At 45.7% G+C, this 15513-nt stretch overlaps 1 protein-coding gene across 6 annotated transcripts in view; it reads left to right on the forward strand.

Moving 5' to 3' along the window:
* The window catches only part of LOC118370331 (ras-responsive element-binding protein 1), a 78693-nt gene that overhangs the window by 50594 nt on the left and 12586 nt on the right, over positions 1-15513 (forward strand). For all 6 annotated transcript variants that reach the window (XM_052503327.1, XM_052503342.1, XM_052503343.1 and 3 more), the window contains 5 exons: positions 1091-1219; positions 1330-1559; positions 3821-3910; positions 6428-6591; positions 15357-15501. In XM_052503327.1, coding sequence (XP_052359287.1) covers positions 1091-1219; positions 1330-1559; positions 3821-3910; positions 6428-6591; positions 15357-15501 — 758 coding nt within the window. The remainder of the gene's footprint in view (positions 1-1090; positions 1220-1329; positions 1560-3820; positions 3911-6427; positions 6592-15356; positions 15502-15513) is intronic.

The raw sequence follows: 15513 nt of genomic DNA on the forward strand, positions 1-15513 counted from the left end.
TAGCAAGCTATGGAACATTGTGCAAACGCTAGTAGCGCTAGTGCAAACGCAGTAGCTATGGAACATTGTGCAAACGCTAGTAGCAAGCTATGGAACATTGTGCAAACGCTAGTAGCAAGCTATGGAACATTGTGCAAACGCTAGTAGCAAGCTATGGAACATTGTGCAAACGCTAGTAGCAAGCTATGGAACATTGTGCAAACGCTAGTAGCAAGCTATGGAACATTGTGCAAATAGTAGCAAGCTATGGAACATTGTGCAAACGCTAGTAGCAAGCTATGGAACATTGTGCAAACGCTAGTAGCAAGCTATGGAACATTGTGCAAACGCTAGTAGCAAGCTATGGAACATTGTGCAAACGCTAGTAGCAAGCTATGGAACATTGTGCAAACGCTAGTAGCAAGCTATGGAACATTGTGCAAACGCTAGTAGCAAGCTATGGAACATTGTGCAAACGCTAGTAGCAAGCTATGGAACATTGTGCAAACGCTAGTAGCAAGCTATGGAACATTGTGCAAACGCTAGTAGCAAGCTATGGAACATTGTGCAAACGCTAGTAGCAAGCTACGGAACATTGTGCAAACGCTAGTAGCAAGCTACGGAACATTGTGCAAACGCTAGTAGCAAGCTACGGAACATTGTGCAAACGCTAGTAGCAAGCTACGGAACATTGTGCAAACGCTAGTAGCAAGCTACGGAACATTGTGCAAACGCTAGTAGCAAGCTACGGAACATTGTGCAAACGCTAGTAGCAAGCTACGGAACATTGTGCAAACGCTAGTAGCTAGCTACGGAACATTGTGCAAACGCTAGTAGCTAGCTACGGAACATTGTGCTAACGCTAGTAGCTAGCTACGGAACATTGTGCTCACGCTAGCAGCTAGCTACGGAACATTGTGCTCACGCTAGCAGCTAGCTACGGAGCATTGTGCTCATCTTAGTAGCTAGCTACGTTATCCTTAAATTTTTTGGGACTGGCAACATGTTGCTAGTAAACGTTAATGTAACTTCCTGAATTTAAATGGATTTGACCCCAACCCTGCGAAGTACCGACGCCTTCTTAGTTTTTGTGTATGTTGTGTTCCTGCAGTGATGGAGAGCACCACAGAAGACAAGCGTCCGGGGGGAGGGGTGAGCGCTGAGTTGAGCACTGTAGAGACTGAGCACTCTGAGGGGCAGGAAACCCCCGACTCCACACACACACAGGACGAGCACACAGGTGAGGGTGGTGTATGCGCCTGTGTCCGTGTCCGAGTGTTCTTGTGTGTGTTGCAAAGCTGGTGTGTGTTAGTTTGCTTTTACTAACTGTGGTTTCCTCACTCTCCCCAGGGAGTAATGGAGCTATGGAGGAAGGAGAGGAGGAAGATGAAAATGGAGAGAATATGACAGAGGGCGTGGACTTGTCATCCATCAATGCCATGTTGTCAACGGTGATGAATGCAGGCCAGCTCAACGGCGCCATGGAGCCCTCAGCCCCTGCCTCAACACCTTCCATCTCCATTAGCAAGACCACCCCACCCAGACCCACTAGTGTCAATCGCAATGCCAGGAGAAACACGGTACAAACACACACACGTAAAAAAAAACGAACCGAGGAACAGGGAGGAGACTGAGTCAGTGTGGCATCACATTTGAAATGTGTCAACTGGTTGAAGTAGAAGAGAACAGTACAGTAAAAGCTAGTTTTTCCACCAGGCTCCAACAATGATGTAAAGGTGTGTGTGTGTGTGTGTGTGTGTGTGTGTGTCAGTACTGAGGGATGGGGGGGTGGGTTGTAGGGGCAGGTGAAGAAGCATCCCCCGTCTCACTCCACAACTTGCGTCCCAGCTTCAAACGAATAGCGACAAATGGTCCTTGCCTCTCAATTCCCCTTTTGTCCCCCCGGCCATGGGTTACGTGGCTCCTATTAAAGCATGGGATTGGGGGCCATAATGCTCGGGTGTAGGACAAACAGTTGTCACTTATGGCGCGAGCGAGCACGCACACACACACACACACACACACACACACACACACACACACACACACACACACACACACACACACACACACACACACACACACACACAGGAGAATGAATGATTAAGGATGTTTCTTGACCTCTATTGCCACACACTATACAGTGGAGTTGAGCACCAGATCACTTGAGTCTGTGTGTGGAGAGAAAATGTCTACAATGCACTGGATGCCAGCGAGACGAAGGGCTGTGAAACAGACTTGAGCCCAAGCCAGCGGTGCAAAGGAACTGAACAATTCCTTTACTAGGCCTCTCCAAGAGAGGAAAAGGAAGTGCTTCCTAGAGATTGTTTTTGAAGATTCTCTGTCTGTGTGTGAAAGAAAGTATGCATATTTGTGTGCAAGTCGGGTTTTCTGTGTGCATGCATTTTAATTTTGTTTCTGCCACCTTTACACTTATACAGTGTGTGCGTGCATGGGGCGATCCATGGCAGTCCAGTGCTATGTTCAGTCAGTCCGAGTTAATTATCAGCTGTAGTGTCAACAAGAGAGAGAGAGAGAGAGAGAGAGAGAGAGAGAGAGAGAGAGAGAGAGAGAGAGAGAGAGAGAGAGAGAGAGAGAGAGAGAGAGAGAGAGAGAGAGAGAGAGAGAGAGAGAGAGAGAGAGAGAGAGAGAGAGAGAGAGAGAGAGAGAGAGAGAGAGAGAGAGAGAGAGAGAGAGAGAGAGAGAGAGAGAGAGAGAGAGAGAGAGAGAGAGAGAGAGAGAGAGAGAGAGAGAGAGAGAGAGAGAGAGAGAGAGAGAGAGAGAGAGAGAGAGAGAGAGAGAGAGAGAGAGACGCACGCACACACACCCAGGCTACAGGCGAATGAGTGTCAGGGTCAAATCCAAAACTCGCTGGGACTAGCAGGTGCAATTCTCTGTCTAATTTCTACCGCAGAATACAGATCATCAATGGGGGGGTCTGCCAGACAAAAGTAAAGTACATTTTTCACCTATATTAATTCGCCCTGACCATTCTGGTCTTTATTATCAAAAGAATATAAGTAATGACATTGCTGTATATCCCTCCACTCATGCAGAAGGATAGGATGGCAGACCCTATGGTGAATGAAGTCGCCCATCAGTGCTTCAGGCCCCACCAACCACAGACCAACTATACAATAGTTATGAAAGAGCAAGTGTTTTTATGGTATAGACTGGTTGGTTGTTTAGCAACAAAAACCGATGAATGCGCAACTGTGGGGCGAAACAGATGGGGTTGGCTTAGATTGTTAACTATTTCGTCTCCAATGTTTACTGAAAACATCAATAAATGTGCACAATGAGCAATTGTTTCTCAAATACATCATTAAAGTTGTTGGTTAGCTAACTAGCGAATTTGAGCCATATTAGCATTGGCATGAAATCAGTTAAAACACCTCAAAACAAGACATGGTATCAAGAAAAAGATGAAACGAGCTGAAATGAGCCGCTTATGATTCCCCACATGACAGTTCCTTGTCATCATTGCTAGCTATCTGGCCATGCAGAATTACAACACACAGACATTTGCCCCATTTGAAGCTTGCACATCGTTTTTTTTTACTTTGTCAGCCATCCCCTCTATTGCCAACCCTCTCAAACTTCTCCCAACGATGAAAGCTTCATAATTTCTAACATACACAGCGATCCACAAAGTTTTTTTATTTTCATGCATCTTTTATACTTTCCAATATCAAATTTAGCCGCAGTGGAAAGTTCTTGTCTCACCTGTCAATGGGATGAATCCCAACGCGCATAACCCAGATCCTCCATTGACACAGTATGCTCCCATCTTGCCTCTCTTATTAGTTGTAACTTGTAGTCTTGTGTGTCTGCTTTACAGGAAACCAAAGACGTCAATACAGATTTCATCTGTCCGCTGTGTGACAAAGACTGTATGACCCAGCACCAGCTCACTATGCACATCCGACAGGTAACACTACTATTACCATTACTACTTCTGCTGCTACTTCTACTACTTCTGCTGCTAGTCCTACTACCACCACCACCACTACTACCTCTGCTTCTACTACTACTTCTGCTGCTACTCCTACTACTTCTGCTGCTAGTCCTACTACCACCACCACCACCACCACCTCTGCTTCTACTACTACTTCTGCTGCTACTCCTACTACTTCTGCTGCTAGTCCTACTACCACCACCACCACCACCACTACTACCTCTGCTTCTACTACTACTTCTGCTGCTAGTCCTACTACCACCACCACCACCACTACTACCTCTGCTTCTACTACTACTTCTGCTGCTACTCCTACTACCACCACCACTACTGCTTCTACGACTGCTACTCCTACTACCACCACCACTAACTTCTGCTACTTTTACTCCTACTACTACTTCTGCTGCTACTACTACTACTAGTACCACCGCCACTACTACTTCTGCTTCTATTTCTACTACTACTTCTGCGGCTACTTCTACTCCTACTACCACCACTACTACTTCTACTTCTGCTGCTACTCCTACTCCTACTACCACCACCACTTCTGCTTCTACTACTACTACTACTACTAGTACCACCACCACTACTACTTCTGCTTCTATTTCTACTACTACTTCTGCTGCTACTTCTACTCCTACTACCACCACTACTACTTCTACTTCTGCTGCTACTACTACTCCTACTACCACCACCACTTCGGCTTCTACTACTGCTACTACTACTACTACTACTAGTACCACCACCACTACTACTTCTGCTTCTATTTCTACTCCTACTACCACCACTACTACTTCTGCTTCCACTACTTCTGCTTCTACTACCTCTGCTACTACCACTACCACTACTACTACCACTGCTACTATCGCTACTGCTAATAGTACTGCCACTACCGCTGCTACCACTACTACTACCACTAATACTACTGCTACTACCACTACCGCTGCTACCACTACCGCTACTAGCACTACAACTACTGCTACTACTGGTGCTACTACTACTGCTATTACTACTGCCACTACTATTACTACTACTGCTATTACTACTGCCACTAGTATTACTACTACTGCTATTACTACTGCCACTACTATTACTGCTACTGCTACTACTACTACTACTGCCACTACTACTACTACTACTACTACTGCCACTACTATTACTGCTACTGCTACTACTACTACTACTGCCACTACTATTACTGCTACTACTATTACTGCTACTGCTACTACTATTACTGCTACTGCTACTACTACTACTACTGCCACTACTGCCACTACTATTACTGCTACTGCTGCTACTACTACTACTACTGCCACTACTATTACTGCTACTACTATTACTGCTACTGCTACTACTACTACTACTACTGCCACTACTACTACTGCTACTACTACTACTACTACTACTACTACTACTACTATTACTGCTACTACTACTACTACTGCCACTACTATTACTGCTACTACTATTACTGCTGCTACTACTACTACTGCTACTACCGCTATTACTACTGCTACTACCGCTATTACTACTGCTACTACCGCTATTACTACTGCTACTACCGCTATTACTACTGCTACTACCGCTATTACTACTGCTACTACTGCTACTACTGTTACTGCCACTACTACTGCTACTACCACTACCACTGCTACTACCACTGCTTCTACCGCCGCTACCACTACCGCTACTACCACTACTACAACTGCTACTACCACTACTACAACTGCTACTACCACTACTACAACTGCTACTACCGTTGCTACTACTGCTACTACCACTACCGCTATTACTGTTACTGCCTCTACTACTGCTACTACTGTTACTGCCACTACTACTGCTACTACCACTACCACTGCTACTACCACTGCTTCTACCGCCGCTACCACTACCGCTACTACCACTACTACAACTGCTACTACCACTACTACAACTGCTACTACCGTTGCTACTACTGCTACTACCACTACCGCTATTACTGTTACTGCCTCTACTACTGCTACTACCACTGCTACTACCACTGCTTCTACCGCTGCTACCACTACCGCTACTACCACTACTACAACTGCTACTACCGTTGCTACTACCGTTGCTACTACTGCTACTACTGCTGCTCCCGCTACTGCTACTACCACTACTGCTACTACCACTACAACTGCTACTACCGCTACTACCACTACTACTGCTGCTGCTGCCGCTACTACCACTACTACTGCTACTACTGCTGCTCCCGCTACTGCTACTACCACTACTGCTACTACCACTACTGCTGCTGCCACTACTACTGCTACTTCCGCTACTGCTGTTACTACTACTGCTACTACCGCTACCATTACTTCTGCTATCACCACTGCTACTGCTACTACTTCTACTGAAACTACTACTACTGCTACTACTACTACTTCCTCTCGCTCTCTGACATTCAGTAATGGAAGTAATAATGTATAATGTGTCGTAATAATATCTCTTTCACTGTCTCTCCCCTCCCAGCACAACTCGGACAACGGGGCGACGGACCACTCATGCAGCATCTGTGGCAAGGCCCTGAGCTCAGCCAGCTCGCTGGACCGCCACATGCTAGTGCACAGCGGAGAGAGGCCCTACAAGTGCTCCTTCTGCGGCCAGACCTTCACCACCAACGGCAACATGCACAGGTCAGACACGCACACACACTCATTCTCCACCTTGCTCAGTATTAAAGAGCTACCTACTAATGTTTAGGCATTGTGGTGGGGGCGGATGTGATTTCTGCATTTGGCGTTGTTTTTGCGCATCACACAGAGGCTCGAAGAAAACGTCTCATTGCTAATGTGCGCCTGTACAGCACCTCACAAAATGGACATTAAGAAATTTAGTGGACTGTGTTAACTTCTTGGTGACGGCAGTATTTTCATGTCCGGATGAAATGCATGCCCAAATTCAACTGCCTGCTACTCATCCCCAGAAGATAAGATCTGCATATTATTATTGGATTTGGATAGAAAACACTCTGAAGTTTGTAAAACGGTTTGATTCATGTCTGTGAGTATAACAGAACGTATTTAGCAGGCGAAACCCCGAGGACATTCAGATTGTTTTATTTGTTTGAGGTAACTCTCTTTTCAATGGGTTTTCATTGGGAATCCAGATTTCTAAGGGACCTTCTTGAAGTTCATCTCGCTTCGACTGGTTGTCAACAGTCTTTAGAAATTGGTTGAGGTTATTCCTTTGTGTAATGAAGAAGTACGGCCATCTTGAACGAGTGTCACTTGAAGTGTACTGTTAGATAGAGGCGCGTGACCAGAAAGCTAGCTACATTTTGTTTTCTTCCTGTATTGAACACAGATCATCCCGTCTTCAATTTTATCGATTATTTACATAAAAAAATACCTAAAGTGGTATTACAAAAGTAGTTTGAAATGTTTTGGCAAAGTTTACAGGTAACTTTCGAGATATTTTCTAGTCACGTTGCGCAAGTTGGAACCAGTGTTTTTTCTGGATCAAACACGCCAAATAAATTGACATTTTGGATATATATCAACGGAATTAATCGAAAAAAAGGACCATTTGTGATGTTTATGGGACATATTGGGGTGCTAACAAAAGAAGCTCGTCAAAGGTAAGGCATGAATTATATTTTTATTTCTGCGTATTGTGTCACGCCTGCAGGGTTGAAATATGGTTTCTCTCTGTTTACAGAGGTGCTATCTTCAGATAATAGCATCGTTTGCTTTTGCCGAAAAGCCTTTTTGAAATCTGACATGTTGGCTGGATTCACAACAAGTGTAGCTTTAATTTGTTATCTTGTATGTGTGATTTAATGAAAGTTCGATATTTATAGTAATTTATTTGAATTTGGCACTCTGCATTTTCCCTGGCTTTTGGGAGGTTAAAATTGTATGCCGCTGAAAGGCCCAGAGTATTACCAACACTAAAGCTTTGGTCTTTAAGCCTTTCTGTAAATGGTTCCCTACCCAGGTGTGATAGCAGCACCACCCAAACACATGTGGAGTACTGCTCCCACATAAAGCCAGCAAAATCCAAGCGTTAGCACCTGTCGCTAACTGCAGACACGCCCTTTAGAATAGCCCAGCAGTTGTTATAAAACAAAATAATCTGTAAACAAACAAACCTTTTTAGTGCTCAGTTTTTCCCGGAGATAAAGCATTTACAAAAATTATTACAGAAATATTCTGCTTTTACAAAATGTTATACTGTTTGTAAATGAATTCAAATGTCTTGCTCTTGTTTAATCTTTTAGAATTGACACGCTAACGTTGGTCAGGGCAGACCGTTTGCCTGGAGGGGGATGGGGGACTGTGGCACAGAGATAAATATATAGGCGTTGTCGGGGGTTGGGATGCTCTGGGTAAGGTGTGTGTGTGTGTGTGTGTGTGTGTTGACGCTGTTTAGGCAAAGCAGAGTACAGGAAGTAGGAAAATGACTTTGCCCCACTTCAACACACACACAACAACAACTGTTAGGGCATCTGCTCCCAGCATACTTGACTGATGGCAGGGTTAAATACCTACTTCCTCTCTCTCTGCTCTCTTAGGGGTTTTATTGTGGGTGTGTGTGTTAGAATTGGGGGCTTGAGGTTTAATTGATGTGTGATGTGAGAAGCTCCATCCCTTTTGAGTTGGCCAGCCCTACAACATAAGCTTCTGAAGTTATCCTGATAAAGTGGTGTTGTAAAATCTAAACGGTTGGCTGTTGAATCTATCTGCATGAGAGGGATGCACCAGGACAGTAGTCTGCCTGCTCTGCCGTCGGAGCGCTCATATTTTCACCCTCATGTGTATGGAATGAAGAGGTGTGGGCAGGAAGGAATGAGTGTAGGCAGAGTCAATCCGAGAGAATACGAGAGTGTGTTTATGTGATGGTCTCTAGTGTTAAAGAATGCCACTGAATTCTGTGTAGAAGATACTAGGCGATACTAAGATTGTTGCATAAAAAAAAAAAGTTTTTCTTTGCCTATTCGTGTTCTTTTTCACCATTCTGTTTAGCATCTTCTCAACACTCCAAAAAGAATCGAAGCACAGGGGTGTATTTGTAACATTCAGAAATTGAGTGGTCTCTATTCATCCTATCTGCGACCTTCCTTGTGAATGTTCCACGGTACTGAATTGATCCAGCCCTAGTCTGATGTGATGGAGCTGTCCATGTGGCTGGCAGGGGAGCAGCCATTTTGTTGCCAGAGCATCACATGAAATGGGGCCTGCTGTTGTGAGCCTGTTGCCAAGGAGAGGCATCCTAACCCTACGAAGGGCCTGGCGAATAGACTGATCCAGGGGGTAGTGGATGGGCACTCTGCTTAACTCTTTACAGGACAGGGAGGACACTAAAGGGTAGTGGGGAAGAGCGGGATAGAGAAGCTGCGATGGTAAGGAGAAGTGCCCTTGGTGTGACATTGCACAAGAGCAGGCGGCATCATTTTGATGCTACAGCGCCCCCTGTCCACCCACTGTGGTGATGCAGCGGATTTTTTTCAGTTTGGATGAGAAGGGAGCTGTTGAATCTCTCTCTCTCTCTCTCTCTCTCTCTCTCTCTCTCTCTCTCTCTCTCTCTCTCTCTCTCGTAGACTTTGTTGACATGGCAAGTTAAATGACATACATTGTCAAAGTATACATATAACAAAAAATGGTAGGACCAATAGTAGTAGTGGAAATATTAATGAGAATAACAATACATTAAAGCAATAGTAGTAGACCAGTCTCTCTTGATAATGAGTTTTGTTGTAACATTTGTTGTTTCATGTCTGAGAGCCTCTCAGTAAAATTACCTCTTCAGTCCTGAAAGTAGTGTTCTTGCAATTTACAGACGAATGCATTATTGCAGGTGTGCGTCAAACCAGAGCCAACCATCAACCAACTAGATAGACTGATGGGAAATGTTTTTTTTTAGGCAGGTGAATTTAGGAGGATGGCTGAGGTGACACAAAGACAAGTTGGTTTCATCCAATCACGCTGTGCTGACATGACAGCTTAGCTCTCTTGGGATTGGCTGACGCAGTGGTCAGAGTCCAGGGGATGCGGCTGCAGCCTGTCAGGTCCCCAGATGGGTGGCCAGCTCGCTGCCTGCCTGCTATTTCTAAACCAGGCACTGACGGCAGAGTGAAAGCTGAGACCTGTGCTGCCGACCCAACACTGGCTGACCTTTCCTCTCTCATGTTGGCAAATGCACACACACACACACACACACAACACACACACACACACACACACACACACACACACACACACACACACACACACAGGCGTGCACACTCACGCCACGGACATAGTTTTACACAGACAAACACACTTATTGACGCGCACTCACATGCTCGCAGTCACACTCACACAAACACATGTCTACACAGATATAGCTAGAGTACAAATACATGCATACACACACTATCAAAGTTACTCGCAAACAAGTTCACCCACACAATTGCACAATAATGTACCCACCTTTATTAAAGCAGATGCGCAGGGACAACTTGTGAAGTATGGGTGCACAGTCACGTACACACAGAAATGTTAGTACACTCAGAGGCCCTTTGACTGACTACTGATGTAGGGCTCAGTGGGCTAGGCCAGGTCTGTCAGGGATGTACTGATGTAGGGCTCTGTGGGCTAGGCCAGGTCTGTCAGGGATGTACTGATGTAGGGCTCTTGTGGGCTAGGCCAGGCCTGTCAGGGATGTACTGATGTTGGGCTCTATGGGCTAGCCCCAGGGATGTACTGATGTTGGGCTCTATGGGCTAGCCCCAGGGATGTATTGATGTTGGGCTCTATGGGCTAGCCCCAGGGATGTACTGATGTTGGGCTCTGTGGGCTAGCCCCAGGGATGTACTTATGTTGGGCTCTATGGGCTAGCCCCAGGGATGTACTGATGTTGGGCTCTGTGGGCTAGCCCCAGGGATGTGCTGATGTTGGGCTCTGTGGGCTAGCCCCAGGGATGTGCTGATGTTGGGCTCTGTGGGCTAGCCCCAGGGATGTACTGATGTTGGGCTCTGTGGGCTAGCCCCAGGGATGTACTGATGTTGGGCTCTATGGGCTAGCCCCAGGGATGTACTGATGTTGGGCTCTATGGGCTAGCCCCAGGGATGTACTGATGTTGGGCTCTATGGGCTAGCCCCAGGGATGTACTGATGTTGGGCTCTGTGGGCTAGCCCCAGGGATGTACTGATGTTGGGCTCTGTGGGCTAGCCCCAGGGATGTACTGATGTTGGGCTCTGTGGGCTAGCCCCAGGGATGTACTGATGTTGGGCTCTGTGGGCTAGCCCCAGGGATGTACTGATGTTGGGCTCTGTGGGCTAGCCCCAGGGATGTACTGATGTTGGGCTCTGTGGGCTAGCCCCAGGGATGTGCTGATGTGTTTTCCAGGGTCCTTAGTCCTCTTGTCCTCCCTCCCTTGACACACACACACACACACACACACACACACACACACACACACACACACACACACACACACACACACACACACACACACACACACACACACACACACACACACACACACACACACACACACACACACACACACACACACACACACACACACGCGCGTCCTTAAATCAACTGATGGCATTTGACCTTTCACCAGAAAGTGTAGAGGGGGGAGGAGTTCTGTATGGTTTAGCCCCCCCATTCATTACTCTTTTCCAAGCTCTGCAGTTATCAGTGACCCCCTCTCAAAGTTTAAACTAATGTAATCAGCTTAAGAAGGACACACTCAAGTCACGTACACCTTTGCCTCTATCCCCCTCCCGCAGCTACATTGTCCCCTCCTTTTCCTCCTACATCCTTCCCCCCTCCCCCATAGATAACTCAACTTCCTGTCTTGATTGTCAGGGATAGTCAGGCCTCTTTCATAATGCCTGTGTGACATTATCTCCTCTCTTCTCTTTTTCTAGTATCTTTCCATCTCACATCTCTATCCATTCGTCTGTCTTTCTCCCTCCCCCTTTCTCTCTGTACACTCCTCCCCATCCCTCTCTCTCTCTCCCTCCCTCCGTCCCCCTCTTGATCTCTGCCTCCATCTCCCTCTCCCTCCCTCCCATTCTCTCCGCCATTTGACTCCAGCCCGACAGCTGAATGTTGTGTTGTGAGGAAGAGAAGAGAGGAGGAGAAGGGGGAGAGAGATTAGCAGCAGGAACAACAAATGCTTCCAGAGGTCTCAACAGGATTATTTTTGTGTTCCAATCATCCACCACAGTACTAATAAACATATTCTATGTCCAACTGTATTACTATATCTGAATGCCATGAATAGAGAAATAAATAGCTGAACTACTCCTGTAAACGTTACTAGAGAAGGCAAATTTGATAGACATAATATTACAGGGATGGAGATGACTGCCCTTCATGGTACCCTCGACCCTTTTCCCTGGCCCGGAGTTAGGTCCTTACATGGACCTGCTGAGCCTGCTGGATAATTGGAGCAACTTAGACTATTACCGCCTTCCCTGCCCTCCTCCCAAGTGTGTGTGTTTGGTGTGCTCGCGGGCCAGAGTATGTGAGCGGAGCTGGATCAGCGAGGAGCGGAGCATGCACAATTTGACTAGTGCATGCCCGCCCAGCATGCATTTGTAGTCTACTTGTGTGCTGCTATAGCTCCTGTCATGAAGTTCATTAATATCTTCATAAAGAAACTGATAAAACACACATGTGCAAAATCAAGGTTAATTACAAAGATGAGGAGGAGCAAGAGCGGGAGTGCGCTGTCCACAACTATAGAATCATTGTAGAATCTGAAAAGACGCGTATCCTGAAAGCATAATGGTGTACTAGGTTCACATACTAACAGAAAGGAATGAGGTGGGTAGCTAACTAAGTGTATCATTGTAGCAAAGTATTAATAAACTCAAAATCAGATCTCTTAAGTTTCCTTCATTTTGGTTCTATTTTCTATACAATAGGCTATCATTGATTTTGGCCCAATAGGCCTGACCTCTTTCAAGGAGCTTTCTGTTTTGATAAGGTTATTTTACCTGAAAACCTTTAGGCCTACCTATAGATTTAAAAAATAATAACTCTGCATCCCTACACAGCCTGGCAAGAGTGACCCGAAGGGTGTTCAGCATCCGCAGTGCCTGTGCAAGAGGGGAAGAGCCTGAAGCCACTTGTGTTTCTAAAAGTGAATTCAAAGCCATTTTTTATTTAATTCTAACTTAGTTTTACTATATGCACTATTTAATAGACTATAATGATTTAACACAACAAAATGTTGTTTAAATGCTGAGCGTTTAATGTCCCTGCCAGCCTAGTGTGTCGCACACACAAGTGCTTCACAACGTATTAATTTGTAGACTATAGCCATGAAATAATAGGCTAGTAATATGGCCTAAATAATTCATTTTTGTTCCTTCTCAGGCTACATGTCTGGCTCCTGTACAGTGTTGATATGCTATTTAATATGACATGTGGCCTATTTGAAATGATGAGCGCTTCTCATCTACTTTTCATAAAAATTATATGGTTTGGTTTCAATACTTCAAAATCAAATGGTAGGTTCAGGTAGTCACAAAAATAGTGTTGCTTAAATGGGGATTCTAATGAATGGATGGAATTCGGAACAGCATTTTTTTTTTCTGTGAGCGAGAAGCGGGATTTCCGATCGCTCAACCCCGCTCACATACTCTGGCGTGTGCGTGCAGAGATTATTGAGCCCAGCTCCCCAATCTGGCAACCCTCCAAGCTCTCTTCAGTAGATCTGAAGTTCTGGGAATGAAATAAGTGGTGTACATCAATCCAGCATTTGTTTTTAGGATCTTTACTGTAATACACCTTTCAAACCATTCTGGTGGCAGAATTTGTTGTAACTTCTCAAGGGATATGTTTTGTGTTGGACTGTGATGTTATGCCTTTCATAGACTCTTGTTGGCTCATCTATTAGCACTGGGCAGAACATTTTGCCTGCATGTTATGTGGCTTAACAAGTGGATTATTTTGTTGTTCAGTTGCTTAGTAACCTGGGCCTACTGCCGATCAAAAGCCTGTGACTTGTCTTAATCAACCAATGGGATTTTGTTTCACTGAATCTCCGTCGGTATATTTGGTTAATTCTCCGGCTGGGCAAAGAAGTGGAGGTGGTATAGCTCATCTATCACTGATCAGAAACATTTAGAAATGCAATAATGTGGCCTAAATGAAGAGTAGGCCTGCGGAGGTTGTGAAGTATGAACTCAAGTAAGACCCAAATAATTTGGAAAATAGAGACTGCTGTTATTTTCAATAGGTGTCATGATGAAGATACGCTCAATGTAAGAACCTACGCCTGCTCCCTAACAAGGCAGAGTGAGGGTAGGAAAGAGATGAAACATGATGAAAAGCCGCATGGGCTTGCCTTGGGCTCTGTTTCAAAATGTATATATTTTTTTATATGACCTCAGTTCCACACGTTGCCATGAAGTTGTGTGGGAAACATATTTGTTGTCTTTTTATTATGTTTCATAATATTCTTAGCCTATTATAAAATGTGTGTTGACTGTGATCAGGCTAAGTGTGTCTCATCTGTTTAATGAACATAATAACTATTGATTGCATGTGCATGCCACAGCCAAATGGGCTGCACAGACCAGTAACAAATTAAACTTCAAATATTTGATTAGTCTTAGGTTTCTTAGGACCTGCCTAAACGTGATATCCAATTGGTAGTTAGTCTTGTCCCATCGCTTCAACTCTCATACGGACTCGGGAGAGGCGAAGGTCGAGAGCCTTGCGTCCCCTGAAACACGACCCGCCAAGCCGCAGTGCTTCTTGACACACTACCCGGTTAACCCCGTAGCCTGCCGCACCAATGAGTTGGAGGAAACAACAACTGGTGACCTGAAGTCAGCGTACATGCACCCCGGACACCACAAGGAGTCGCTAGAGCACGATGGGACTGGGACATCCCAGCTGGCCAAACCCTCCCCTAACCCGGACGATGCTGGGCCAATAGTGCGCCGTCTCACGGGTCACCCGGTCGCAGCCGGCTGCAACACAGCCTGGGATCAAACCCAGATCTGTTGTGACACCTCTAGCACTGTGATGCAGTGACTGAGACCGCTGCGCCAGTCGGGAGCCTGTGGATTTATTTTTTATGGTATATTCTCAATGGATTTATTAAAATGGACGCCCACCCACATCTTCACACCACTACTGCCACTCGTCCCCAGCATGCCGACACGCGCACGGGCCATATACAAAAGGCATGTTCAGGCAAGAATGTGGTAAAAATGTGTCTGTTTGTAAAGGGTCCTATAAAAAAATATATATATATAACGACCATAGTTGTAGCCTGAGTGCCAGTCTTTTTCTGCTCTCCTGCCTACTCTTAATGGAATTGTCATGCCAAATAGCTTGCCAATGGAACCTGGCTATAGGAGTTGGCTTTAAAGCACAAACTGATCTGGGACCTGGCTACTTGTTCTATTCTGATGTCTTTTCTCCTTCTCTCCTCCCTGCAGACACATGAAGATCCACGACAAAGACCCAGCCGGCGTCATTCCTATTAGCCCCCCCTCGCCCACCAAGAGACGCCGCCCCTCCGCCAAGAGGAGGTCAGCCATGGACGAGGACACAGAGCGAGGCGACGAACTGCCCAACAAAAAGGTAATGCACACA

The sequence above is a fragment of the Oncorhynchus keta genome, chromosome 4, assembly GCF_023373465.1.
Source record: "Oncorhynchus keta strain PuntledgeMale-10-30-2019 chromosome 4, Oket_V2, whole genome shotgun sequence".
NCBI classification, from domain to species: domain Eukaryota; kingdom Metazoa; phylum Chordata; class Actinopteri; order Salmoniformes; family Salmonidae; genus Oncorhynchus; species Oncorhynchus keta.